Genomic DNA, 26582 nt, shown 5'->3' on the forward strand with positions numbered 1-26582 from the left:
ATATTAGAAAAATGAGATGTAACTCCTCTTGTCTCAGCAAGGGCAGCACTGCTCAGTGCAGTGGCTGTCTGGAAGGTGTGGCAGCCAAAACGAGCTCTCCAAGCACATTTTATGCATAGCTGGAGCATTCACTACTGTGAAATCCATCGGAGGTCAACTGTGCAGTGTTTCCACTCAGAGATAGCACAGATGGGAGAAACCCTTTTGAAGTTCTGGGCTCACTCTGAAATGCTCAGTGCTTGGTCTGCCTTGTCCAGGAGGAGAGGCTTTCTGACATCCAGCTCGCTGCCACACACCACAGCCCAGTCCTGCTTCCTCCCAGAGCAAAATCCATCACAGCACTGACACAAGAAGACTTGAAATCACGAACCTTCTGAGACAAGGAGAAAGCACTGGGACTGTTTGTTTGCAGCTGCTGTGAAGTTGTGTTTTAAAAGATTATCAGGGCGTGTGACTATCCCTTCCCAGAGACCTGAGCTCTGCAAATAAACTGGGACAGATCTTCCCGAATTTGTCCCAGTCTGCCAAAGTGAATTCAAAGAGAAAGCATTAAATAAGCAAACATATTAAAAATAAACAGCCACTAGAAAAAACAAGGTCAAGTTTCTGGGTTTTTTTCTTTGCTTTTTTCTTTCTTTTTAAACCTGGCCCTTCTGGCAATTAGCTGATGTTTTAAGACTGCTCTCTTCTTCTTCGCTCAGGGTGTGACAACAGCAAAGCTGAGTCATTTTTACAGCAGCTAAGTTAAATATTGCCAGCAAATTCACATGGAAAACAGACCTCTTCCCTGTGATTCAAACATTTATTCCAAGTTTATTCAAGCTGAATTATCCAGTTGGATTTTTTTCTTCTTCTAAAAGGCATGGAGTTTTATCAACTCTTATCCCACATCTAGGATTCAGCTTCCTTTTGTTTACTTGTCAACAAAATTAAGAATAGCACAGGGAGGGTTCTAAATCTGCTGATTGAACCTAACCAAGTCAAGCTTGCTTATGTGGCCTGTAGTCACTAACACTCAGAACACCATCAGCAACCCAGTGAGAGGGTTTTGGCAGGAAAACAGAGAATGGAGAACTTTGCAAAACTCTGAAAACCTCTCTGCTTATTTTTACTTAACACCAAAGCAGAATCAACAGCCTGCAATGTTACAAACTGAGCAAACAGATACTTGACTGGACTGATTAGGGACATCTTTCCACTGCGAAAAATTTTATGAACTGATGAAAACTATAACTATTGAAAGCTCAAGGCTCTGATGTTCCTATTCAGTGCTGGATAAACTACATAGTGACGAGGTGAAAATGAAAAATGCCTGATAGTAAATTGTTGGGAAACAGTATAAATAATATGAAATACTACGTGCTTCCCTATAAAGCAGTAACAGTGTGAGACATTCCTCAGTTCTGAATAAAGGACATTTGGATAATAGAGATTGAGAGTACAAAGAATATAGCCTTGTCATCAAAGACATTTAATAATAATGAAAGGTATTAATACGCTGCATGAAAACAATGCCACCCAACTGTAGATCTCAAAGCATCCATCTCAAAGTACTAAGCCTTCAACAGCTGTGGGATTTGAGGAGTTTAAATCTCCCCATTTTGCAGTGGGAGAAAGAGAGACACAAATGAATTACCAAAACGGTCAAAAGGTTGTAAGTGGCTAAATATTAGTCTTCAATATTAGTTTTCAACTGCTTTTTGTCAGCCTCTGTGTCCCACCAAAAAACATTTCTGTGGGACAAGTACAGCTCAAGTAATATGATCTGATCACACATCAAGGTGCTCCAGAAAGCCACATCTGTCCTGAGCAAGTGACAGTGAAGCCTACCAGGCATGTCTTACTGGAATGAGATCCTACATGAGGATCTCAAGTAGGAAAGATGCTGATGTGAGTTTGCTCTGCTCGTGCTCCATGTTGCCAAAAACCTCATGAGCCCACTTGTATGTGCTGTCCCTGAGCTATCAGACACAGGAGGGTTCACTCTGTGCCACACTGACACTCTGGGACAGCACAGAGCTTGTGGCATCAACCAGAAGGAACAACAAAAACCCAGATGAAGTGATTACCCCGTGGTCACAGAGAAAACCTGTGCTAGAAGAAGCCCAGCTTCTCCTTTGGAAGACTTTGAGATTAAAGTGGATGTTTCCTTTCCCCAGCACATGCCTGGTCCACACAATGGTGTTTGAGTTGCCACGTGGAAGCTGTCACACACCCTGTCTTGCACAAGGCCATTTAAAGGCCTAATGTTTTACATCTTGTAATTCAGCTCTGCCATCAAAGTCACTTTGACAGCTTGTTCTCTAAATGGATAGCAAACCACAAGGCTCTTAGTTGAGAAGAAGAATCACCAGTCACATGGTACACAAAGACAATTATCAACTATTAACATGATGCCCCTTTAAAATAACATCTCTTCAGACAGATAAATGGTTACTTACTGTTTTTGCTGGAGCACTACCTGGTAGTGGGCTGGTCTCAATGAAATACTTCCTCAGAAGGTGTTTGCTGGATTCAGGACTGTCCATCAGGATGTAGGAACAAAAGAAAGCTCCATTCCGTAATAAAAACACGGCTACATCTTCATTCCCTTCAGAGAAAAGCAGATTGTTTGTTCTCTTTGTCTCATGTAAATGAACCAACAAGGAGCTGAACAGAAATCCTGAGAAATAACCACTTCTGAAAAAAAAAAACCATGGGGGTGTACAAAAAGGAAACTGAACTGTGTAAAGACTGTTCCCTCCAGTGACAGGACTCAGTTTGGTCAAACTGAGACAGCACAGACACTGTTCAAAAGCGCTGGCCCAGGCTCCTTTTTCTCTTTTTTCCCTGTCTTATTAAACTGTACACACAGCTGTGCTTTGAAGTGTAAATTATTCAGCCTAATTCAAGCATGTGTGCCAGAATGTCCATAACAATAATGCTTTTACTTGCAAGGGTTCTAGTTTTAAAGGGTCCTTTCCCTAGGAGTTTATAAAGGAAAGTTCAGCCTCTCAGCATTCACAGTAATCTAACTTCAGAAGGCGCTGACTTACATTTGGCTGAGTCAGAAGGTGCAGAGCCAATTTTATTTTACTTTATCCCACTGGAAAGCCAAGCAAGCCAGTCCCCACTGCGAACAACTCAGGCCATTCTTTATAGGCACAGCAGAAAAGGGGCAAAATTCGGGAGCATGCAAATACCCACCTGCCTTTATAGCAGCATAGAGGGGCAGGCGGATGAGGACGGGGAACTCGTTCTTCCTGACGGCACAGCTCTCGGGGTCGGCACTGTACGCACGGATCAGGAGCTTCACGATGTCCAGGTGGCCCTGCTGGCAGGCTATGGCCAGCATCCAGTTCAGGAGCTGCTGGCAAGTGTTAGGGCCTACCAAAAAGACATGGCTTGCGACTTAGTTAATGCCACAGGGCTGTGACGTGCAAGAAATATGCACAAGTAATGGCTGTGCAGAGGGTTTGGGTACAGGGTGAAGCCCCTGAGGACAAAGGAACAGAGTGCACTGCAAAAGTGTGATAGAGAAGAGCCCTAAGCACAAAGTTTTCAGCTTTGCTTAACTGTTCTTCATTACCTACCCAGCTAACGGGCAAATTTTTTTAATGTCCCCAGTTTAACCTAGCAACAGAAGGTTCTGAGGATGCCAGCTAGAATACAGGCAGATAAATCAAACATCTGATCCCCAACAGAGGTGGCAAGGGACACCCAGGACTATCTTTGCATCCAGATCCAACAGACATTAGATCCAAACATCCAGGGTAGGCCACTTCTTCCAAGTTCATGAGAGGGGATACAAAGGATGGGGAAAACCAGATGACTTTTCATGCTATTGGGTGAATAAAACAAAAATAAATGCTTCACTCAACAAAAAATAACTGGTTTAGTTTGTTTTTCTGCAGCCTGAAGTCTGCCACAAAAAATTTCATTTCCCCTTAAAACATTTCATTTTTGGTTTACTCTTTACTAACAATTCCTAGTAAAATCAGACAAATGTCATGTAAGGCTAAAACTAAAAGACCACATTTTGACCTCTGCATGAATTTGCTGATGTTTTCTTCATTTCCAAACTGCTTTTTTTTCTGAACTAATGTTTTACCCGTCGAACACAGCTGTCCTCTAGATGTGCCTAATTCTGTGCATGCAACTAAACGCCCATGACAAGATTATTTCTGCCAACAGTAAGGAGTCCTCAAATCTCCTCTGATTCACTGCACCATTTCTGTTTGCTTTACAAACTCATGTCCCCTTCAAAACACTTACAGGAACATCCAGAAGCCCAAGTTTACATGTCAACTTTTTTTTTGCAGCTTATCCATGAGGAAATTACAGGGCTCTTTGCATTCTTAACAACTGGACTAAATCCCTCACTCTCATGCTACAAAAAACGGGCTCCACTTAATCTGTAAGCCACAAGAAGTTCTCACTGTTCCAGAGAGACTCATTGCAGTGCATCAGTCAAACTGCAAATTCATGCAATTTATTCCTAAGCCCTGTGATTGGTTTCTGTGTCATTTCCCAAGAAAACAATTGGAAAGGCCTGCACAATAATGCCTGAAAGCAAGTGTTGGAGGGAATTTGGTCAGTTCTAAACCGAGCTAAGTTTCCAGAAACTACTCAAGTCACTTTTCATTACTCAGTGTATTACATTAATATAATTTAATTTTTGCTACTAGGTTAATCAGCTTCTTTCTGGCTGAAGGAAATATTACATTTAATTGTATCCCCCAAACTGGAACATTTATTTTGCTTACCAGTGCTCTAACAGAACACCAAATAAGCAGGTTTCCCAACAGGTTATTCCCGTTCTCAGTGAGGTCACTGGCAAGTATTTAGTGAGGAGCTAGACCTATTTGCAGGTCAAACATTGCAGAAGCCAGCATAGCTCTTGTGGTTACTGCAGTGCCTGAGGTCCAGGCAGTGACCTGCCCCAGATGCTCTGCAGGACCACTGGACCCAAAACCCATGGAGGGTCCCAGGGAGAAGCAGCTGCCAAGCCCACAGAACATTGAGAGAGCAACAGGGGACCCAAACACAGCTCCTGGCCCTGACTCAGAGCAATGCTCTGCCCCCTGCCCCTACAGCTGCCTTAAGAACTGTGTCTGAGCCTAAAAATGTCTCCGTTCTGCTGTAAAATAATTGCTGAAATAAAATTTAAGTAAAATATAAGGATGATTCTAAAGGAAGAGTTCCCCTGATAGTCAAAACAGAATGCCAAGGAAAGAACAAAGTGGGTGCCAACTGTGCACCCAAACACCCTCATCAGCTGTGCTACTCATTCCCAGCATCCCTGGGACTGCTGGATCTGCAGTGGAATTATGCTTTTTCTCAAAAATCCCCTAATTTCTCTGTAGGGCCTGGAATGTTACCCAGCTGTGAGGGCTGATGGGAATGAACTGTCTAAACAGCATCTTCCTCCACTTCCAATTTGCAAACATGGAATATTTTTATGTATATGTTTCTTCCCCCACAGGGAAAATTTTCTTCAAGCACGGCAGAGATCAGATCCCTCCACGTACTTTCCCATGACTAAATCCCTCCCCTTTCAAGGAATGCGAAAAAACCAAATAAATGCCTGCTTGAAGCTCCAGCACACAGCTACCAAAATGCTTGAGGAGAGGCAGAGACAACCTTACCACGCAGGGAATCCAGCAGCTCTTTCACGATGTCCTTATGTCCAAAATAAGCTGCCACCACAGCTGCATTGTCATCATTAGGTTCTGTTGGCAACACCACCAACGCTTCCTTCAGCAGGTACCTCACCGCCTGCAGATCTCCATATGCTGCTGCAATTCCCAAAAGCTGACACTGGTAAAGAAAACAGAGCAAAAGAAACTCTTCTGTAAAGGCAGAGAAAGAGCATTTCCAGAGCTATGCCATTTATTTGTGCCCATGCTGATGCACGCACGCTCTCACCATGGTTAATTGAGAATGTCATAAGCACTAGTAGCCTTTAGAATCATTGGTGTGGTATATTAATTATATTGATTTATTGGGGGGTTCATTACAGTTTTTTGGTATGGCTTTGACAGAGAAGTGCCTGAGGCACAGAACAGTGAGTGTAAATCCATTTTTCATGAAGCAACAGTAAAAGCATTTGCACAGCTCAGTTACAGGGTGTAGTAGTTCCTATTTTGGAAGTGGCCTGGACTTGATGTGCAGGTGCTCTCCCAAAACACCAAGATCAGCTCTGTGCAAAGAGCAGGTTCAAAATAAGGGCTCTGAAGACAGAGCAGTGCAGAAGCTAGCACAGAGTTTGTGATGTAGCTCCAAACACAAGCAGCAATATCTGCCCCATGGGCCATTAACCATCTTTGTACTGATGGAGGAATACATGTTTTGCTAAGTCTATAAACTGCTTCCTTTTTACGGGGAAAAATGTATTTCCCTGTTTTGGTGACCACAGCAGCAGCACCCCTCCTCACACAGCCTCCTGTTCCTACATGCAGTGTTCCCTGTGGTCTGTCTCATCTTCCAAGGGCAAACAGTGTCCCTGAGTGTGTTCCTGAAGTGCCTCACACAACCAGCTACATCTGGGACTCGCATACTGAATGGATTTTCTCCATGAAAAATGACAGCAGCTTGGCATTTGGGTTTCTTTCCCAATAAAACTTGAGGAAGAGCAGCAACCTAACCTTACCTTCTCCACCTGCAGTGCAGTCTCCTCACATGACAGCTTAATCAGCTCTTGGGCCTTGCTGGTGTCCCCAGCTTTGTAGGCATCCTGGATGCTTTCTGTCACAGGGGTCTGAATTACGGAGACTTCTCCAACTGTGGACTGTTTGCCACCCATGTCCACAGTTCCTGCAGGGAAAATAGGAAAGAGGGGTCAGGAAGAAGTACCTGCTCATTACCCACGTACAGCTGCAACGTCAGTGAATCCTGGCAATAAAAAAAAAAAGGGCTGAATTATTTTCACTGGAATATTTACTGCACACAATTAAAAAGAGAGCCTGATAAAAGAAAGTGATAATATGTTAAAGTAATTCCCCAGAGGGACATGAAACTAAGGGGGACTGTGAGTTCCCCAAACGCTCCCAGAGGTGGTTTCCAAAGGATGGTGTGAAAACTCACACACACAGACATGTAAACTCTGCAGCTGCCTGGCACAGTCCCCCTCCTGCTGCAGGAACCAGGGAAGGGAAGGGCTTCCATGGGACTGGCACCTGCAGAACTCCTCCAACAAAGAAATCTGCACAACCTGTAAGAAAATTCTGGTATCATTGGCCTTGCTTCAGTCGTATTTCACTCCTGGCAACCTAACAAAGCCCTTCCGTCCTTCTCCAGTGCTTTCAACCAGAGCTTCATACACCTCAATGAGGATGAAGGAAAAGAAATTGGGAATATTTTTACTCTGAAGATTGTGCAAGATGCCCAGTGTCACCCCAATCAATCCTGGAGAATCTCCCAGACTAGACTTTTTTTTTTCCTAAATGCCATCAGGAGCCAGAAGAGCTTTTACATGTCAAAGATTAAAAGCTGCAAGCCATTAGAGAAGATGCTTATGGGTGGCTAAAAAAGAGGTAGCCACCCCTCCAACTATCAGGACAGGGAAAACTGCAGGAAGGTCACTGAATTCCAAGATATTCAAGTCTATTCCTGACCAAAGTGTAAGATAGAGGGAAAAAAAAAACATTTTTCACTTGAAAAGAAATGGTTTCATGCTCACTTTTTCCTGTTGTGAATTATTATTGCTTATTTGCAACAGGTTAAATAAAGCCCTTAAGCCCACAGATTTTCACATATGTTAATAAGGATTTTATTTTTTAAACAGGCACATATGTCACACAGGGCTTAGTTTAATGCAGCCTGGAAAAAGAAGTAAATTTGGAGTAACCTACACATGTCAGTAAATATCTTTGAGTAATGCAGTCTGATTCACCAATAGATTCTGACTAACACTTCTCATCAATTATTTAAACGAAGCTCAAATCACTCAGACATCAGAGAAGGCTCCAGAGATTCGTGCCATTAAAAATGTGCCCACATCAATAACCTTTCTCAGATGATGCAGAACGTGTGAAGGACAAGGAGCAGAAATCAAGGCTGATGAAAGTGGGATTAAATTACAGCACAACAAACAGCATCTCAGAGTTCACTTCATGTCCATGCAGTGCCTTCATAATTCTGCAGTTTTAGGGAGCACATGGGAAAAGAAACTCATCCTGCATTTGGTCCTGTCTTTCAGAGTAGACCACACACCTGTAAGGGATCTCTGAGAATACTGCATATGATTTAATTCTCATTTTAATGACACCAAAGGTAGGAAATGCAAATGGTTCTTAGGCAAGTAACTGTTTAAAGGTTGAGAGAAGGGAGACTCTTTAAAGCTAAACAGTTCTCCAGTCAAAACAACTCAGAACTGGACTAAGTAAAATCAAAAAGTACAAATCCAAGCAAACCCTGCAGTTACTGGAACATGCAGCCTCCCTGCTTGGCGCCCTGTGATGAAATCCTGAACCTAGAGAGAAGCTCTGGAATTCCCCTTGGAGGAAAAAATGCCTCAATTCAGAGATACAAAACAGCTGGAAAACTGCTCAGCTTCCTGCTCAAGAAGCCCTGCAAACCAGGGCTGCAAGAGCACAGCAATTTAACTTGGTTCCTACAAAAATTCTGAAAGGAGGGACAAAATTTACTCTTTTCCAGCCTCAATCCTGATTTTGGGGACTGTCACTCAAGACTCACATCTCCAGCTATTCCAGATGTAAAGGCACATCCTTTCTGCCAAAGAATTTTGCAGAGCCATCTTTCTTTCTTTTTACATCATGGCCAGGGAGGGTGGAGGTACGACTATCTCACAGAGATTCGTGATTCACTGTTCATTATTCATCCTGGTGTCACATCCTTCTCTAGTAGAGAGGTCTCCAGCCAACCTCCCATGCATCCTACACTCCAGAACTCTCCTTAAAAGAGCATTTTCCACCTCTCCTACTGGAATTGCCCCACTGTTCACAGGGGAACCACCAAACCCCTTGTCCAGGGGGCACAAGTAGGATCACGTATCATAACTGAGGGAAGGAGGAACTCTCCATGCTAGACTCTTAATCCCAAGACTACTTCTGGGTTTTACCAAACAACTACTTCACAAAACAACTTGGCTAATGTGTCATGCTTCCTCTTACAGTTTTGGCCCCCTCAAAATTTCTTAAGTCCTTTGTAGTGTAATGGCTCAGTTAAAACCACTGGTGCCACCACCACTGCTTGGAGAATGTGGGCTGGCCATCAACCAGCACAGCCTGTCCATGTGTGTCAGGTGCAGACTTCTGGGCTCTCCAGGAATAGGAAGGTTACAAACAGCTGGGTCCATGGAGTTCATATGCTCCCAGAAGAGTTTTTGGGATATTCATTTTAGTTCTTAAACTCAATTTCAGTCTTGTCAAATTTTTATTGACCTAAGCAAAACTGCTCAGCTTTGAGCATCTGAACATCCATCAAGTAGAAGTCAATAAAAGTTTCATTGAGTGCAAGAAATTTTGGCAATTCTACTGTTTGAAACCAATATATTTATATGAAATATTCCTGGCAAAAAGATAATGCTACTCATCATTCAAGTTTCTTACGTAGCTGTCATCAAAGCTTCCTTCTATGATTCCATTCTGCAGAGTAAATTCACCTCCTGCCTAAGACCTGAGGAAAGAAGCTGCCAGAAGTCTTCAGAAAAAAATAGTCTTTTAGACTGAACTAATTACAAGCCTGAAAAGAGCAAAACTGGTGAGATACAAAGTGATAAAAAAGCTTGCCCTGAACCAACAGCTGCACCCACAAGATCCTGTCTAAGTTAACCTGAGCTTTCAAAGGTTAAATGAGAGAAGGTTGGCCATCCATTCCCAAGTTCCCAAAAAACACAAAAGCCATCCATTGCATCACGCCAAATAAATTACCCAATTCACAGAAGACTTCCTGGTGACTTAGTAAATGATGTATTGACTTCTGAACTACAAGTGGAAAATAAGAAACAGCATGTTTTATAATCTTAATTTACTCACCAGTAGAAGGAAAAAAAAATGAGGAAAAATATATTCTAGTGACTAAAGACTGTTTTATTTTTACAAGATACATGACTGAACTATCATCAATACTGGCATTCATGCAGGCTGGGAATAAAGTTTTGCCAAGACATGCATCAGTCATTTTTAGCAAAAATCTGGGTCAAAACCCAAAGAAATTCTGCCTCTGGTTTTAACCCTACAAATCTCAAGGTCTTTACCTGAGCTCTTCATGGCTTTCCTGGCAGAGTCACCTCACTCACACACAGCCTTGAACAACATGACATGTGAGCAGCACTGAAGCTGAATAATATTGAACCTCTGTCTTTGGACTTGATCATCAACACGTTGAGCGTTTAAGCCTGGGTGTAACAAAGTGCTTTTAATTCTTAGATTGCACAGATTTAGGAACTGGCTTCTGTACTTTGCACAACAGGGTCTGTATTACTCACAACAATGCACATTGTTATATGCAAAGCAGCACAGTAAGTGATGATATTCTAGCAGTACTCCTTGGATATTCCTGTAATATGAAATGAAATATTCAATGAAAATGAAGCCATGGAGTTTACTCCAAATCATTCAGCCTCTGCATCTCTGCCTTGCATTTGCTTAACCTCTTCACAGATCCATGGCTTCTTTTCTTGCTTTCCACTAATGGCTGTAAGCAAACCCAGGGCTGTTTGTCAGGGGAAAATGGCAGGCATTTGCTGACACTAAAAACACATCCCTCATCTATTCCTCACACTCCTTAACAGCTTGTAACAAAATAGCCAACTATGGAAATATCTCCCACTCTTGATTTCAATGTTTTATACTTTGGAAGCACCTTTAAAGTTTGTTTTTTAACTCAGTAAAAGCCTTTTATAAAAGCTAAGGGTAAAACTACTTTTCGTTAAAAAAATATCCCAATGCAAACAGAGGTTATCAATAAAAAAAGCAGTCCTATTTCATTGCCAATAAAAGGGTACAAGGTACCACTTCTAAAGTGCAATAGACTGCTCAGAGAAACAAAATAAAAATGTCTTATTAACAATAAAGAGTACCATGAGAATTTCAGGGGTATGTGTAGTTACACCCTGTCACAGGCCTTGTTATTACAGTAGGTGAAAAAAAACCTCTAAAATTTCTAAATTGACAGTATGCCAGTATTATTAAAAGGGGAGGGTTTGCAGGTCAATGCTGTGAATCAGCAAACAGCTGCATAACAAAGCAGCACACTGTATAGATGATTATTACCTTTATTTCCCAAATCACTGCATCTCTGTCTCTAACACAGACTCACAGAGTTTGTAAATGTTACATTAGGCCCTTTTGTAAGTTCTTTGGCAACTAAGCAGGATATTCTTATTTAGCAGAGAAAGATATAAATGAGATGCTTAACCCAGGAAGCTAACTTACTCCAAAACAGAATTACAATAATAATAAAACCTTAAAACCACTACTGACCTTGTCATAATGTGTGCAGGTATTTCCAGAGACGGGAGCAAATCCAGATGATACTCTAACACAGACTCAGCAATGTAATTAAGCTATTAATTCCTTGGACTGATAACCACCCACCCCTGCTCCAGCACCAGCAGCTCCTACAGCAGCCACTGGATGGAACAGCTCTCAGCTGGCTGGCTGCTTCTTTGTCTGAATTAACTACTCCAGTTTAGCCCTGACAGTTATTTTCATCTCCATGTCCCATTACAGCGAAATCCAAGCCTCTGGTTCAGAGGATGTGGAGATGGGGGTGGGCAGGGCCTCTCTGGGCTGAGCTCAGGCATTAATTCCTCAACAGCACCAGATGGATCCAGCTAACCTTTACCAGCTTAATCTTTTGCCATTTTGACTTCTGAGTGCTGCCACAGCACAAATAAAAAATGGGACAGAGATGAGGTTTAAGATGCTCTGAATATTCAAAGCCAACACCCCCAAACACTTAAAAAAACTCACCAGTGTCGCTGAACATTTTTCAATACTACCCTACAGCAGCTTTGCCCAGCTGGTTTGCAAAATTAATGGAAAGCCATGTTATTTCTTGAGTCTCTGCAACAGACTCGTGTATCTTCTGCTGCTTTGAAAAACTTCAGGCTAATAAACTGAACAGCAGCCCACAGGAAGCCTCTAGTGATTTCAAAGGATGATGGATCTGCCCTACACTGCACTTTCCATTCAGATGTGGAAGAAAAATTTCTCAGTCCTTTGGAAATCTTTGAGATACTGAAAAAATACCATCCCAAAACAGGAAGAAAAGACCCCAAAGCCCTGGGTTCTTCAATAAAAAAATAAAGCAATACATTTTTAAGTCAGCCCAAGTCAGTAAAAATGTTTCATGAAACAAAGATACCTTTTGTGTTCCTTCTCTAATTAGTTGACACTTCAAAGTAAGGTTTCATTTGCTTTTTTTGAAAGTTGAAAGATTTTGTTCATTCATGTCATTCATTCAGTTCTTAGAAGATAAAGTCACAGACCAAAATCTCTCCCCAGGAGGGAAGTTGTGCTCCCCACTTGCCCACACAGCCCCACAGGCAGGACCTGCCCCAGAACCATTCAAAAGAGGGTCCTGCAGCAAGAAGGCTGTGATCTGCTACACCTTGTTCTCAAATTTGGGCACAATACACACAGCTCAACCAATTCTGCAATGAAATGTCCCTGAAAGAATTAGAAAATGGTCAGAACTACTTATAAATCCCCCTGTGAGAAGATAGGATGGAAAGTTACAGTAAATCCAACTGAGAGGGAACAAGACGGTTTATCTGGGAAGTTCAGTACTCCCATTGAAGAAACTGTGCCAGATTTGGGCCATGTCCTTCTGACCCTGATTAACATCTCTCACAACAAGTGAGACGTGCCAGCTTCCCAGGACAGTGGGAACCCTCCACACACTTTTTCTGCCCATTTTCTGTGGTTCCATTTCCCCCAAACACCCATTATTTCAGCTGATTAAAGGAGTGGCTCTGCACTAAGAACTGTCTGCCAAGGCAGTGGAAAAGATGATGTACTGAGTACAAAAGCCACCCGCATCTACAACACAGCTCACAATCAATGCTCACTGCCCCTGAAGGAAACTTATAACCCTAAAAGAAACCAGATATGAAACACAGAAGAATGCCACAAAGGCAAAAGTCCAGCACTGAAGGGATTTTTTTTTCACTGGTAACACATATTCTGGAAGTATTTTTAAATTGTTTACATGCCAGCACCACACATACAACGTGCTGATCTGCATTGAACATTTTCCAGCAAGCACACAGGAGCTCCTAAAGGGCATGCTGACAATTTTAGGTACAGCTGTGCAAAGTGACCAATTATCACCAGAATCATTGGAAATTTTCTATTTAGAAACACTCTTAACCTGCAAGGAAAAAAAGCATTTGCTAACGCCAACCTAAAAGGAAAATATTAAGTCTCGGATGGAAAAATGCTTTGGACTCCTGCCTTTTCACTGGGCTCCAGAACTGATTTATGAAAAACAGACGCCTCCAAAGGCTTCAGCTCCTCACTTACACAATCATTTTTCCCTCATCCAGGATAATGAGCGACAAGGGGACAGAAAAGCCTCAAATACTGGTAACACAGACTCAGCAGGATCAGGGGCAGTATCAGCATCTGCCAACACCAGCACTAAGCTGGGGCTGAAAAGCTCTGCCAAATCTGAGCAGGCTCAGATCTCCTGCATTTGGTGTGTGCAACTTCCAGATTCCCGGGACTCTGGGAATTATTTGTACTGTCCAAGAAGTTAAAATGAAAGTGAGCTGGTTATTCCTTGCTGAAGCACCAAAGAGGCTGCACAAAGCCATGGCAAGGCAACCAGGTCAGAGAGACCCTTCACTAACTCTGTCATCCCATTTTCCAGCACCATGGACTGGGAGTTGCTGGTGACAGTGATGGTTTTACTCTCTCCTCTGAGTACGAGTGTCAGGTCTAAGCAGCTTCACATGCACATGTTCATTCTTTTCAAATTGAGGAGCATCAGTGGCCACAACACATTTCTCAGGGGTCAGATTGGCTCATGAAGGCACCATCCCCCCTGGCAGGCACACACCTGGCCTTTGGACAGGGAAGGAATGGGACAGGGATGACCTCCAGCAAGCACAGGGCAAAGGCTGGCTCACAGAGCAGGGGGATGCCCCACATCCCTCCAGTAATGCCCACTTTGGGGCCAAAGCATCAGCAAAGACCACAAACAGCACTGACAAGTGTTAATTTTCACCCCCAAAGCAAAGCTATTGAGGGAACCAAGAGAGCTCCAAATGGCCAGAGAGCCAGTTGCTGTATTGAAAATACGAATGACTCAGCTCTAAGTGAAAGTTGCTATTTTTGTCTTTTGGCCTCAGTGATTTGGTTCCCATCCTACAGCTTGAATCATTCAGAAATATGCTTCTGCATGCAAGGCCAGCTATGCCACTCTTGCTTTCCAAATTTTAAATTGGAAGATATACATTAGGCATGCAGAAGTATGACTACGCTTTTGGATTTTCTTTGTGCTCGTTTCCAGGCATGGCAGCAAAGAGAGGATTATTAAATGATGAAAGGTGTCTCTAGTGAGACCATTGCTGTCCAATTGAATCAAATATTACAGCCATGAAACCAAACCAAGATTGGATTTCATTTGGAACTTCATAAAATAAAATTTCATGGCTAACTTTGGTTTCTTCTGAAACTTTCCCTTAAGTTCAAGCTTTCATCAGAAGGAGAAAAATCCCATGCATCAGCGTTTTCTCTCTTTCAAAGAAACAATTTGCTCAACGTTCTTCTAAAAAAGAAAATCATTAATTATTCACATTGGGGAGGCACCAACTCATGGCCAGCCCTGTTCTACTACAACCTCCTTAGACATGTATTTAAAGCTTGGTTTAGAAAGAAGCAAATGCTTTTAGCCCCAGCTGGGAGGAGCTCAGGAGGGACTCCCTGTATGAGTGTGAGGGGAGGATGGGCCCAAGTCTCTGCCCAGGTCTCCTCTTAGTCCAAGTCTTCCACTGGCTCCATCAAAGACACATCCAGTGACCCCACAGCTTGGCTGAGTTGGGAAAAGCAGCTCCTAAGCTTACGTTTCACTGTAATAACACATGTAAACATCTTCCTAAGTAGAAAACCCATTCATGACACTGCAACTCAACTGCTGGTCAAAAATAACAGCACAGAAGCTGCCAAAATCTGTCCCTTCAGCCCCAGGGATGCTACTGGGAATAACAAGCCTCCAAGGGGATTTCAGAGAAAGAGCTGGGACACAGGAAGATTTTGGAAAGGCTGTTCAAAGAGGAGAAAGAAGGGGAGACAATGTTAAAGAGGTATGTGAAATATCCTGCACAACACCAGTTTATCACGTTCAAGGAAGATTATGAGAATCTGAAGAGGTGGAGAAGACAAACAGAAGAAATGGAGGATTTAATTACAAGACTGGAGATGAGAAGAGCTTGGCTTGTTGAGCTTGGAAAAATGAAATCTAGATGGAGATGGGAGTCCTGTCTATAAATACATCCAGAGGGAGACACCAGGGAAGGAGAGCTATTTGTGTACAGGCTGTGAATACATTTTAGTTGACAGTTAGAAAAAAAGTATAAAATATTGGAGAAATGAGGCTTGGAACAGTCTTCTATAAAAAGCAGAAGCAACAGACAAGTCAACTTGCTTAAAGCAAGCCCTGCATAACGTTTAGGAGTGTGACACCAGGACACTGATCCACACACTCCTTCCAGTCCTACAGCCAATGTTCCCACATTAAACATGGGCAGGAGTCAACCCAGCTACCAAGCACTGACTCCTAACACATGAAATTATAGCAGCTTCACAGTCTACTTTGAGGAAAGTTTGGAGAATGAGAGAATACTTTTCATTAAACAAACTGACAGATCTGGGGAAAGGCAGACACATCTAAAGGAAGAAGCTTTTCAGGAGATTTGAGGGGGTAAACATCCCACACAGCAAAATCCAAGTTTAGTGCATGTTAGACACAGTCCAACAAACCTCTTTAACTGTGCCTGCCAGCCTAATAAAACACCCCACTCTTTGCTATCCTCACTTCTCATCACCACAACAACTCATCACCACTCTAGACCAGTTTATGTAAAAGTGTTGCATGCAGAGGAAAAGAAAATGCAATCAAGATATTGGATATGGTTGGCATCAAAAGAGTTGAAGGGGCAATTTGGCAACAGCAGAGCCAAGGGAAGTGCAGAGCTGGGAGGATGGATATGACACTCTGGAAAAGAAAAAAAATCAACTAAACAGTGGAGAAAGTGAGGCTCCAGCCCATGATGTGACCCTGCTGTAGGTCACAGCATTTTTAGATGTCTGCTCCAAGGTAGAGACAGCAAAGTGAGGCAGAGACAGCAAAATGAGGCAAGGCACATTTCATCCCCTTCTCACCAGCCTTTGATGAACTCTGATCCATTGCACTCCTGGTCCAATCCATGCAAATGGCTTTGATTTGACAGCTTTTATTCCCCCCCTGCCATTGTGTAAAAGGTCCAAGGTGCAAAACATGGGAGAATTGTGACCAGGATTACAAGCCCACTTAAGGAGCCAGGTTTTTTGTTTTTCAAGCTATGGACGAGATCTGAAAAGAGATCCTGTCCATTAGTGCTACAAAATAAAATAAAATAAAAAAATTATGTTCCTGTTTGATGCAAAAATAAAAGCAATTTCAAAGGCTCTTTGATGTGCAAGACAGAAAGACGTGCAGGCAGATTCTGGAGGAAGTCTTGTCTTCAGCAATTACCAGCACTCTTTTTGAATCCTACTCCCCAGACAGAACTTTTATGTGAAGCAGATAATCATGCTGCAGAGTGTATCAGCTCTAAACCTTGTGGCTTTTCAATTAAGCAGCAGTAACCTCTAGTCCAAAAACTCCTTAACCAAGATGGGAATAAAACAAACAATCCCCCAAACCAATTAACTGCAGGTGAAGCAAATCCAAAGACACACATGCTTTTAAAAGATTGCATTTTGAGCCCTTCTCGGGCAGCCATGCGATATTTTGATCATTAAAGCAAGTGGTGATGCAATTTCCACAGTGACCACAAACATACCAAGAATACTTGAGCTAAATTTATCCAGACTTCTTGTTTGAATCACTGCTTTGGGTCGTTATTTTTCCATGATTTTCAACCAGGCACAGAGAAGGAGTTGTGGACAGACTGGGACTGAGCTTTCCCCAGCAGTACCCGAAATGCCAACCTTTATGCTTGGGAGCCATATATTGACTATTAGAGAGGAAATAAAGCTGCTCCTCCAGCTCCCAACCCCAGGTCCCTGCTCCTTCCACCCATCTCCTTCCTCCTGCCCTTCCTGTGGCCGACTGACCCTTTCCCTCACCCTCGGGTGACACAACACAGGGCCTGACTTTGTAGACAAGAAGTTCCCAAAGCTCACCATGGATCTGTTGCCCTCTCCAACTGGAGAGGGTGAGCCAAAAAAGAGAGGATCTGCACCAGATTTCCCACTACTCTGTGTATCTCCATACTCATACCCTGTATGAGTATAAAATATTGGAGAAATGGGGCTTGTATACTCATACAGGGTGTGAACTCCTCCAGATCCCAAGTCCTGCCAGTCTGTCTGGAGCAACACAAACTGCCAACCCCCAGAGCCCCTCTGGCTGCAGGAGGGCTTTGGGAAGATTGAGAGTCTTCCCTATAACTTAAAGACTTCTTTTATAAGTTTTTTAAGTGAGGGCAAGGCACAAATTCAAAGCATGGAAACACTTCTGTTGTGAAACTATCAGCAGTTTACATAAAAGAGCTGCTGCTGTGGTGATACATAATCATGCAAATAAGCAATTCCTGACCCACTAATGAGCACACAGACTTGGATTAAAGAAAGGAATTAAATATCAGCCTGACTTGATGTCAAACCTGAAAGAGAACCTATTAAGAGACAGACTTCACGGTTGAGTCACCATCCCTGGAGGGATTTAAAAGCCCTGTGGATGTGGCACTTGGGGACATGGTTTAATGGTGGGCTTGGCAGTGCTGGGTTAATGTTTGGACTCGGTGATCTTAAAGATCTTTTCCAACCGTAAAAATTCCACGATTCTGTGATTCTACACAGCATACTGGGAGCTGAATGGTACAAAATCCATCCCCCACATCCCCATCTGCAATGCAAACAGTTCCTCCCAGCTCGCTGCCTCCTGCCAAGCAGCGCCCTGGCAGCCCCTTTATCGATCAGAGCAGTGAAAAACAAACAAATCACAGACTTAATGCTGTAAGGATCCCTGAAGATCCCATTATGTCAGCGCAAAGTCTTTAATGGGTTTTGGATAAGGCCCCCCATAGGCTTTGGGGAGGATGAAAAAACATAATTCATTGCATTTTCTTAATGCAAGTATAAAATCACACACAACATCTCTGACAAAACAATAAATCAATTACAGGCCTGGTAAGGGCTGAGTTGGTGTGAACACTATCAATTGCCTTTTTCCCACTGAAACAGAAGACAGCGGTTCTATGACCCCAGAATCAACTCTCACCTGAAAGCTGCCTTATAAATCACACCTTACTAAGGTTGTAAAAAAGTCCCTGTGTACAAGTTCTAAGGGCAAAGGGGTTTCTTTACAACCTTATCACCTTATCTTTGTTTTTTCCCAGGCTTCTTGATAGACCTGTCGTAAGTTACATTTCAACGTAATAAACCACAAATACATTTTAACAGAAAGGTGGAAAAAGAAAGCTGTAAAGCAGCAGATAATGCCAGATCCAGCTCAGATAAAGATCAATTTTTTTACTATTGCCTGTAAATAAAACTGGCTCTCAGGTTGGACTCTCTGCTCAATTAGCTTCCCAAGGTCTTTACTGCACCAGTGGCTCTCCCAGCAGCTCTGCCCTCCTTGCTACAGCCCTCAAGTTCAAGAGCAGGCTGGCTCTGATGGTATTTATCAGGAAAACTGTAAATGCCTCAGCATTCACTGCCCTTTTTGATAATCCAGGTTCAGTTTGGAGAGATGTTGCAACACACAGCTCTGCTGTAGTCTGCACAAGAGAGCAGGTTTAACCACAGGCATGTTCTGCTGCAGACCAGCCTTCCGCATCAGCTCTTGTGAGATTGCACCACTTCTGTATGAAGAGTTTATTTAAATATTTAAAAATACAAGCCTATTACTGCTTTACTAGTGTACTTCCTATTCCTGCTGAGCATTTCCTACTTCTCCTTCTGCAGGGCACTCTGCAGTGAGACTAACTCACAGACACCTGTTCTATTTTTTGCTTTTTTTTTTCTTTTTATCATAGGAACATTTCAGTTTGCTGTCAAATTAACTCACAGCTTAACAAGCAGGAAGAAAAACAGAAAGCCTTCAAGGCTCATTTAGTCTGATTATACAGAACTTCACAAAACCAACACACTTTGCAGGTCTCTGTGTCCTCAGACCACGTAACAGATGCTCTCCTTGTCCTTCTCACCCCACGCTGTCACAAAAAACTCAGGGTAATGTTACTACAGGGTAAGGTGTGGATGGAAAAAGCAGGACAGAGGCTGTGAGTACTTTTTCCCTGTTCTACAGCATAGTGTGTCACAAACAAGCCTAACTCAACATGCCCCAAGACTCACTGCTGGCCCCGGCTGATGTGAGGATTTTAAGGTTTACGTGGGGATTTCATGAGGAACGAAGTGGCACCAGTGGTGCTGCCAACACTGCTTTTCCCTTCCTCCTCTACTCAGCAGGAAAGATTTTTAAACAAAGCTATTCACACTATCAACTGCAAGCTCCTGCCCTTCATGTTTAAGGCAAAAAACTCAACAGCGCAGAACTGCAAGGAAATTATAGAATATGTTGAGTTGGAAAGTACCCATCAGGATCACCAAGTCCAACTCCTGGCCCTGCAAAGGACACCCCACCAAAGATCTAATCTGGAGGCCATGTCCATGCCCACCCAGGAGTGGGCAGGCTCTGCTTGCCTTTATTGCTATAAAGAAGTCATGTTTTTCCTGTAGACTTTTATTTCTGAAGTGGGTCTCACACTGCCAGGCTGGCAGCTGGAAGGCTCGGGCTATCAGTGAGCACAGAATGGAGAGCAAAAGCAGAGTCTGTGAAAGTTTCCATCCTTCCACCTACAGTCCCATCGCCTCCCCAGACTGCTGCACCCCAAAAAGGCCTCGGTCACACTTGCACCTGTCCTGCCCTAATGCAAACAGGGAGTGAGGCTGGATGCACAAAGGGTGTCCCAGGAGGACAAGCTGTTCCACTTGCTAAGCTCAAGTTATCACCACTCAGTCCATTGTGAAACTTTCCATATAAAATTGCACTTGCTCCTGAGAAGTCCCTCTTGTTAAAACTGCTCTTTAACTCTTCCAGTTCAACTCTTACTCGCACAGGAGGCTTTTCTCCCACTCAGGAAGCTGCTCTGCTGGCAGCAGCTTTCCCTCTGAGTCATTTCTGATCTGAGCCATGGCCCAGGAGGGGTTGCAAAGGTCACAACCATTGTGGGTTGCTTCTTTCTGATAAAACAGAATTCCCTGTGTGCTGCAGGGTCACCACAGCACTTTCAAAGCACAGCTTTAAGGGCCTCTGGTCCACTCCAAATGACAACTTGAGTCATTATATTCTGGTGACTTGTTTGCTCCCTCATTTAATATTTAGGTCTCTTTTCCAGGCATATTGCACTTGTCCATGTGTGCTTCCCTGAACAGTGGAAAGTCACCAGCTTACAACTGATTTGCCTCAAGAGAAATTGTGAAAGTTCATTTTGTTAATATCTGTAAAGCTACTATAAAATTTCAAGCAGCTATCATTGGCATCATTGTCCCTAATTATGTAATGTTAGATACATTCCAAGATAACACCCCTTTTTCAATGCTCATTTCTAGATTTAGTAGGAGAGAAGAGACACCCTCTGGCATGTTTGAAGGATAATCCAATTCCACCTCCGAGACACACACCAGTGGCACATGAACATTCTGCAACTTGGAATTAAATTCACAATAAGAGGGAGATAAGCTCTTTAACAGATGTGCCCTTACATTTCAGAAGACAATGTTTGCTCTCCTACATCTTTGAGGAACTGTCTCCTAGAAAACCATATAAAAATTAAATCCCAACTGTAAAATTTCATAAGATTCAAAGAAACCAACCAGTCTGTAGAAAGGAGATGAATCTTTACGCTTTTCTAGGCATTCACACAGTGATGTCTTTGGGCTTCCATTGTATTTCCTATAAAATTCACATTATGTCACCTCCACTATATTATGCAGAGCTCTTCAACCAAGTTTAAAAAAAACTAAGCCCTGTGCTTCATGAGAGACTGCAGCCACCCCCGTATCTGTGCTTAGTTTCTACCTCTTAATTAGGACAAGATGAACAAATCTAGGAGAGAGGAAGCAGGGTCTGAGGAGGGAGATGTTACTGCATCCAAACCAGAACCTTATCCTGCACTCCAGTGACAAATCTGTGCTGTGGAGCACTGGGTGCTTAATCAAGTCAAGCCCAGCACCATCTCTGGAGGGCAGACAGGGTCCAGCTCTGAAACACAGCTCACCCACTCACAGGGAAAGAGGGAATCCTGCTGGGATACAGGCAAGATCCCTGCACTGCCGGGAGGAATAGTAGAGGAGACACGAGAGTAAGGTGAGCCCTGGAATCACCAATTACATTTTCTAACTAACAATGATGCTGTGAACATATTCTTCACATACATTTGGCCAGGGCTTCATAGCTGTCTGGGGGAAAAAAAGCCCTAGAAATCACAGGGCTTTGAAATGCTCAAGGCAGTGGGTGCACGGGGTACCTGCTGGAAGGTGCCTCCGACGGACCCATCACGGAGCCACCGGCACCACTGCACTGTTGGATAAACCCCTCCCAGCCACACACCTGCCCTTCCTGCCCCAGAAAACAGACTCCAGGCTCTGCAAGCACCAATGAGGTCGTCAGCATTAAAGAAATGATCTGGGACCTCACTCCCCTTTCCCAGCAGTTCCCTCTGAATGGAAGCAGGAGGCTGCATCCCCATTGTTCATAAAGGCGTGTAAACAATAGGTTCAGATGTGGAGGCCGGATGAGTCACCGTGTTCCTGATTCCATCCCTGTAACAGGATCCAAATGCAGAACAAGGACCAGCTAACTTAGGGAGTGGACCAGTTAGCTGATGACAATTACTCTTGGCAGGACCCAAACAATCCTGAAATAACAATGAGTTTAAGCATGTACAGTATCCTTATAAAGAGCTAATCTACCAAGGCAATACTGGTGCCTTGTATAAAGATCTTAAGCTTTTCAAGAATCCCTCTGTGAGTTTTCCAATGCTGTTTACCAAACAATATAACCCAGGCATGTCAGTATAGAAGAGTCTTCCACTAAGATCTGTATGCTCCCAGTCAACCAGTTTAACTGAATATGGTTACATAACAGCAACATGTAATAAAGTTCTCAGGAAAAAAAACTGAACTCAAAATGCAGAAAATGTAACTATTTCACTCTTCACTTCATTATTAACTCATAAAATAATTTATTTACTGTATCTTTAGACAGTGAGAAAACTTGTCAAATCACTATTGCAGAACAAAAATGTAGCAATTTGAAACACTTTCGAATCGTTAGAGCAGATTAAAATTCTTCTCATGGTTTGTAGCTTAGTATTCAAGTGGAGATAATTTCTTCCAGAGTGAAACTCAGCGGATAGAATTCAAGAATTTTAAGAATATTCAGTAACCAAGTGTTATAGAAAGTTACAATGCTAATTAACAAAAGCAAAAGCAAACAGAAAGATCAGTATTATGGAACAAGCAGAATACATACAGAGAAAGGAAAGAGTTCCCAGAGCTCCCTGTGATGCTGGTGAGAAACGTCTTCAAACAAGACAAGGCGGCCTCTGAATAAACTATCAGGTTTTGCTTCATAGTTGCTGATAAAATCCAAAATAAGGCTGCAAAAACATTAGCTTCTGCTGAGGGCTGCTTACTCACTACAGAGCGTCAAACACACCTTCTTCCCACACTTCAAACGCAGATGCTGCCTCCTAATGAAGCACTTGCTGCAAGGGGGGAACACCGTTACACAAGAACCAGGAGGCTATTTCTTGCTGCAGAAACATAACTGGGGTTTGACTCAGAGAAACGCAGCAGTGCCTGGGAGCTGAGGGTTGCAGCGAGAGAAACCATCCAAAAATAATTTGGCTGCTCAGGGAAAAAAAAAAAAAAAAGAAAAAAAATTCACAGGAAGCAACCTGAAGCATATGTCCCTGCTGAAAGAGGAATTTCCACCCATGGATTTACTAGATTACATAAACACAGACCTTCTGATCCAGCCCAGCAATAAATCACTGCAAGGCACTGAATCGAAGCTGACAGTAAAACTGGAGCAGGTGAATATCTGTTCAGGCTGAGAAAGGATGCTCTGATTTTAGCAGCTTTCATACCCTGAAAACCCACTGCATCAGTGACTGGGAACATATTTGCATTCACACGCTGAAAAAGCACAGATCTTGTAAAACATATTTAGGAACTGGGGAGACATGATACATATATTGACTAAATCTGTAGCCTTTTGGAGAACATCAATCTTGAGGGGAATGCTATTCTTACCACCTGAGCAGCTGAACATCAGTCTCCTTGGAAGTAAAATTCCTTGGTAAATTTTCAAAGATTAGGGCTCAAAGATCTTTCATATCTTTAAATTTCATCAAAACCCAGTGGCTGCTGAGTTCTCTTAAAACCTTTTGCTCCCAATCTGAACAGGAAAGAAAAAAATTCCTCCTATTTACCATTTTGTGGATCCATGTTGCTCTCCCTGCAAACAGCGGATTCCTCAGTTCCCACACACCAGTACATTCTGGGTCCAGTTGTGAAGGTCCAACAGACAAACTTTCCACAGCACTTCAAACTGAACAATGTTGTCAAAGCTGAACAATGTCCATCGTGCACATGCAGGAGCAGAGACAGCTAGTAAGCACCATCCTGAAGAAACATCATTTATTCTGTTTAAAAATAAATAACAAAACAGATTAACCATTGTAGTATAGAAATTCCTCATTCCCCTGCATTCTAACACAGTTGTCTAAATATTGTTTTGCAGAAATGCACTCATACTATAAATATAATTATTTGCATAATAGCTTTGTTAAGAGCATAATATGAATTAGCAGAGGGGACTAACAATTTCTCCACTATAGAAAGATAATGTTCTTAATTTTTCACCACCAAAGCAGCTCAGTCTTTGGGCAGAGGACGGTGGGCAGGGGTCACAGCTGCAGTTTCAGATTCTCCCCAAGCCGATGTAAAGGCAGAGCATTGAAACCATTCAGTGCAGCTGGAAAAATCCTAAATGCAACCTCAAAACCTCTCCCATCCACAAAGACAACCACGGCTCTTGTAAGACTGTGAGAAATACTGCTGTGGTTACTGAGACAATCCTCTGTAGGAATGAAAAGAGGGCAAAGAGAAACACACCATCTCCTGTCCCCTCTGCCCAGTCCTTTTAGAGAGCTTTCCTACCCTGGAAGCATCAGGCTTCTTCCAACAGATTCAGGGAGGCAGATCAGGCCCTTAGGAGCTCTTAAAGGTTGGCTTCTTCTGAACTGTCTGGCACAACAGCCAGCAGAAAACTGCACAGCTCAGTCTTCCCAGGCAATTCCAACTCCCTCCCTCTTCAGAGCTGCACACCCACCTTTTAAAACTATGGGTGACTTTGCAGTGTGTGCCAGACCAGCATCAGCATCCCCTCATTTTCTGCTTTCAGTTTCAGTCAGTAAATGCCTCTCAGATGTAAAATGATGCCCCTCAACTGACTCTTACTGGTTTGTCTCACGTCTGGTGTGTGATGCTGAAGTTTTGATTTGAGGCTCTAATTTGGCAAAGCTCATGACCCACCTCCTGCTTTGACCAGCAAGGCCCAAGATCATCCCTAACTCCCTGAGCAGAGCTGGCTTCCTAAGTTGGGATCAAAAGCCAAAGAGAATACAAAAATATGCTGATCCATCACCACTCTTTGTGAAGCTTTCTGTCCTCCCTTCTTACATTGTGTTTTAACCACTAGCTAACAACACTAAAAATCACTGCATCCTACAGCAGTTGTTTCTAAGCAAATATTTCAGTTTTAGGTGCACTTAGAGGAAAATAGCTTCTGATGACCCTGACTGTGGTGCCTGGCAGCAGGAACCAAAACCCACACCCCTGTGCCCCACAGTCTGGGCACTGGGTGCTGCAGGAGCCTGAGATGGAGGTGATCCTTAATTCCAGATCCAAGCCCAAAAACTGGTGAATTGGGCAATGTTGGGGGACTGGATTCTGCCCTGTAACATGCCGAGTTCCCACTGGAATCAGCTTGGCTCCTGGGCTGAGCTTCCCTCAGCCACTCTGGCAGGCACAGCTGCTGCGCTGGGATCACACATCTCTGCCATGCCAAGGGTGTGATGCCACAGGCAGAGGTGTCAGGGAGGCTCTCACACCTCCCAAAAGCTGTCCAGGTTGTTAACCCTGACCAAGGAGGGGATGAGATGCTTCCAGCCGCTGCCTCCCCTGTGCCCTCGCTGCAGACACACTGAGCAGCTCCAGCAAAAATAAACACTTCCCCCTGTACACACCAACAGACCAGCTCTCTTAGCACCTGCTCAGTTCTGAGGCATTTCCTTGCTCTACGATGGGGACAAACCATGTGCACTCACAGTAACTGTACAAGAAACACTGAACAGGGGTCAGCATAAACCATGGAGGCTTGAAAACCATCCCACTCCTGATTTTTAGCCTTCTACTCAGCTTGTTCCCCAGGATGAAACTTTCCTCGTATAGAGTGAAAGGAAAAAAAAAACTTTCAGGAAAAATAGTGGTGTGGTTTTAACAATCAGTTCCCTCTAACTGTAAGTAACTACATGTGTGTTACTGCCACACAGCGCCCATGTAAGCAGGATTTCTGTATTTCAGGACCTTTGTGCATATAATACAAAAAAACCCTGGAGAGTTTACCTTAAGCAAGGTCAACTCAACTGTAACACGTGCAAACACCATGTTTTGACTTGATTTAGAGAGAAGGAATCTATAAGATCTGCAGAATCTCATTCAGAAGGAGAAGGACCACACAGAATACACCTGAAGTGGGATTTACATCCATTTCAGACACTTCCAGTTTCTCTCCCAAGAGCTGCTACTGCCAGCTGTCAGACAGTGCCCCAGCACATCTGACTGTGCTTGTACCATTCACCTCCTCTCCCCTTCACCAGCCTGCCTGGCCTCATCCCGTGTATTGTGCCTAAACCCAGCCAGGCTCCCAGAAACACCGCGGTTTGCCCGAGATCACTTCCCAATTCATGAGAAATCTGCCGAAACTTCAGTTCTTCGCTCAAACCACCTGTTGTTTTTAAGAATCCCTCCTGTGATGGGAACAGCACGGATCTGAGAGGCCCAAGGGCACAGTCCGGGTGGGAATGCACAGACCCGCCTGCTGTCACACCGGGCAGGGTGATGGTGAACCTGGGGCTGAAGTGGCCGGCTCGGTGCCAGCACAGGGACCCCCTGCCCTCCTGGGGACCCCCTTCCCGCCGGGACCCGCATCCTTCATCCTTGGGTGAGCTCTGCGCGGCGAGTCAGCCCCTTTCTCCCACACCACTCTCGAGTGGGGAGAGCCCAGGCACTACACCGCGATTCGGGGGGGTCTCACAAGCCTTTCAAGGCACTTTCCAGTGGCCGAAGCGA

General features: G+C 43.5%; 1 protein-coding gene across 1 annotated transcript in view; it reads right to left on the minus strand.

Annotated features, from left to right (window-relative positions):
• The window catches only part of LRRK1 (leucine rich repeat kinase 1), a 73564-nt gene extending 49714 nt beyond the window's left edge, over positions 1 to 23850 (minus strand). Inside the window, exons 1-5 of the mRNA XM_018069858.2 lie at positions 23660 to 23850; positions 6632 to 6795; positions 5628 to 5799; positions 3187 to 3366; positions 2442 to 2590 (exon numbers count right to left, since the gene is read on the minus strand). Coding sequence (XP_017925347.1) covers positions 2442 to 2590; positions 3187 to 3366; positions 5628 to 5799; positions 6632 to 6795; positions 23660 to 23726 — 732 coding nt within the window. The 5' untranslated portion in view covers positions 23727 to 23850. The remainder of the gene's footprint in view (positions 1 to 2441; positions 2591 to 3186; positions 3367 to 5627; positions 5800 to 6631; positions 6796 to 23659) is intronic.
• Between the last annotated feature and the right edge of the window lie 2732 nt (positions 23851 to 26582).

The sequence above is a fragment of the Manacus vitellinus genome, unplaced genomic scaffold (genome assembly GCF_001715985.3).
Source record: "Manacus vitellinus isolate BGI_N305 unplaced genomic scaffold, ASM171598v3 scaffold_16_pilon, whole genome shotgun sequence".
In the NCBI taxonomy this organism is placed as follows: Eukaryota; Metazoa; Chordata; class Aves; order Passeriformes; family Pipridae; genus Manacus; species Manacus vitellinus.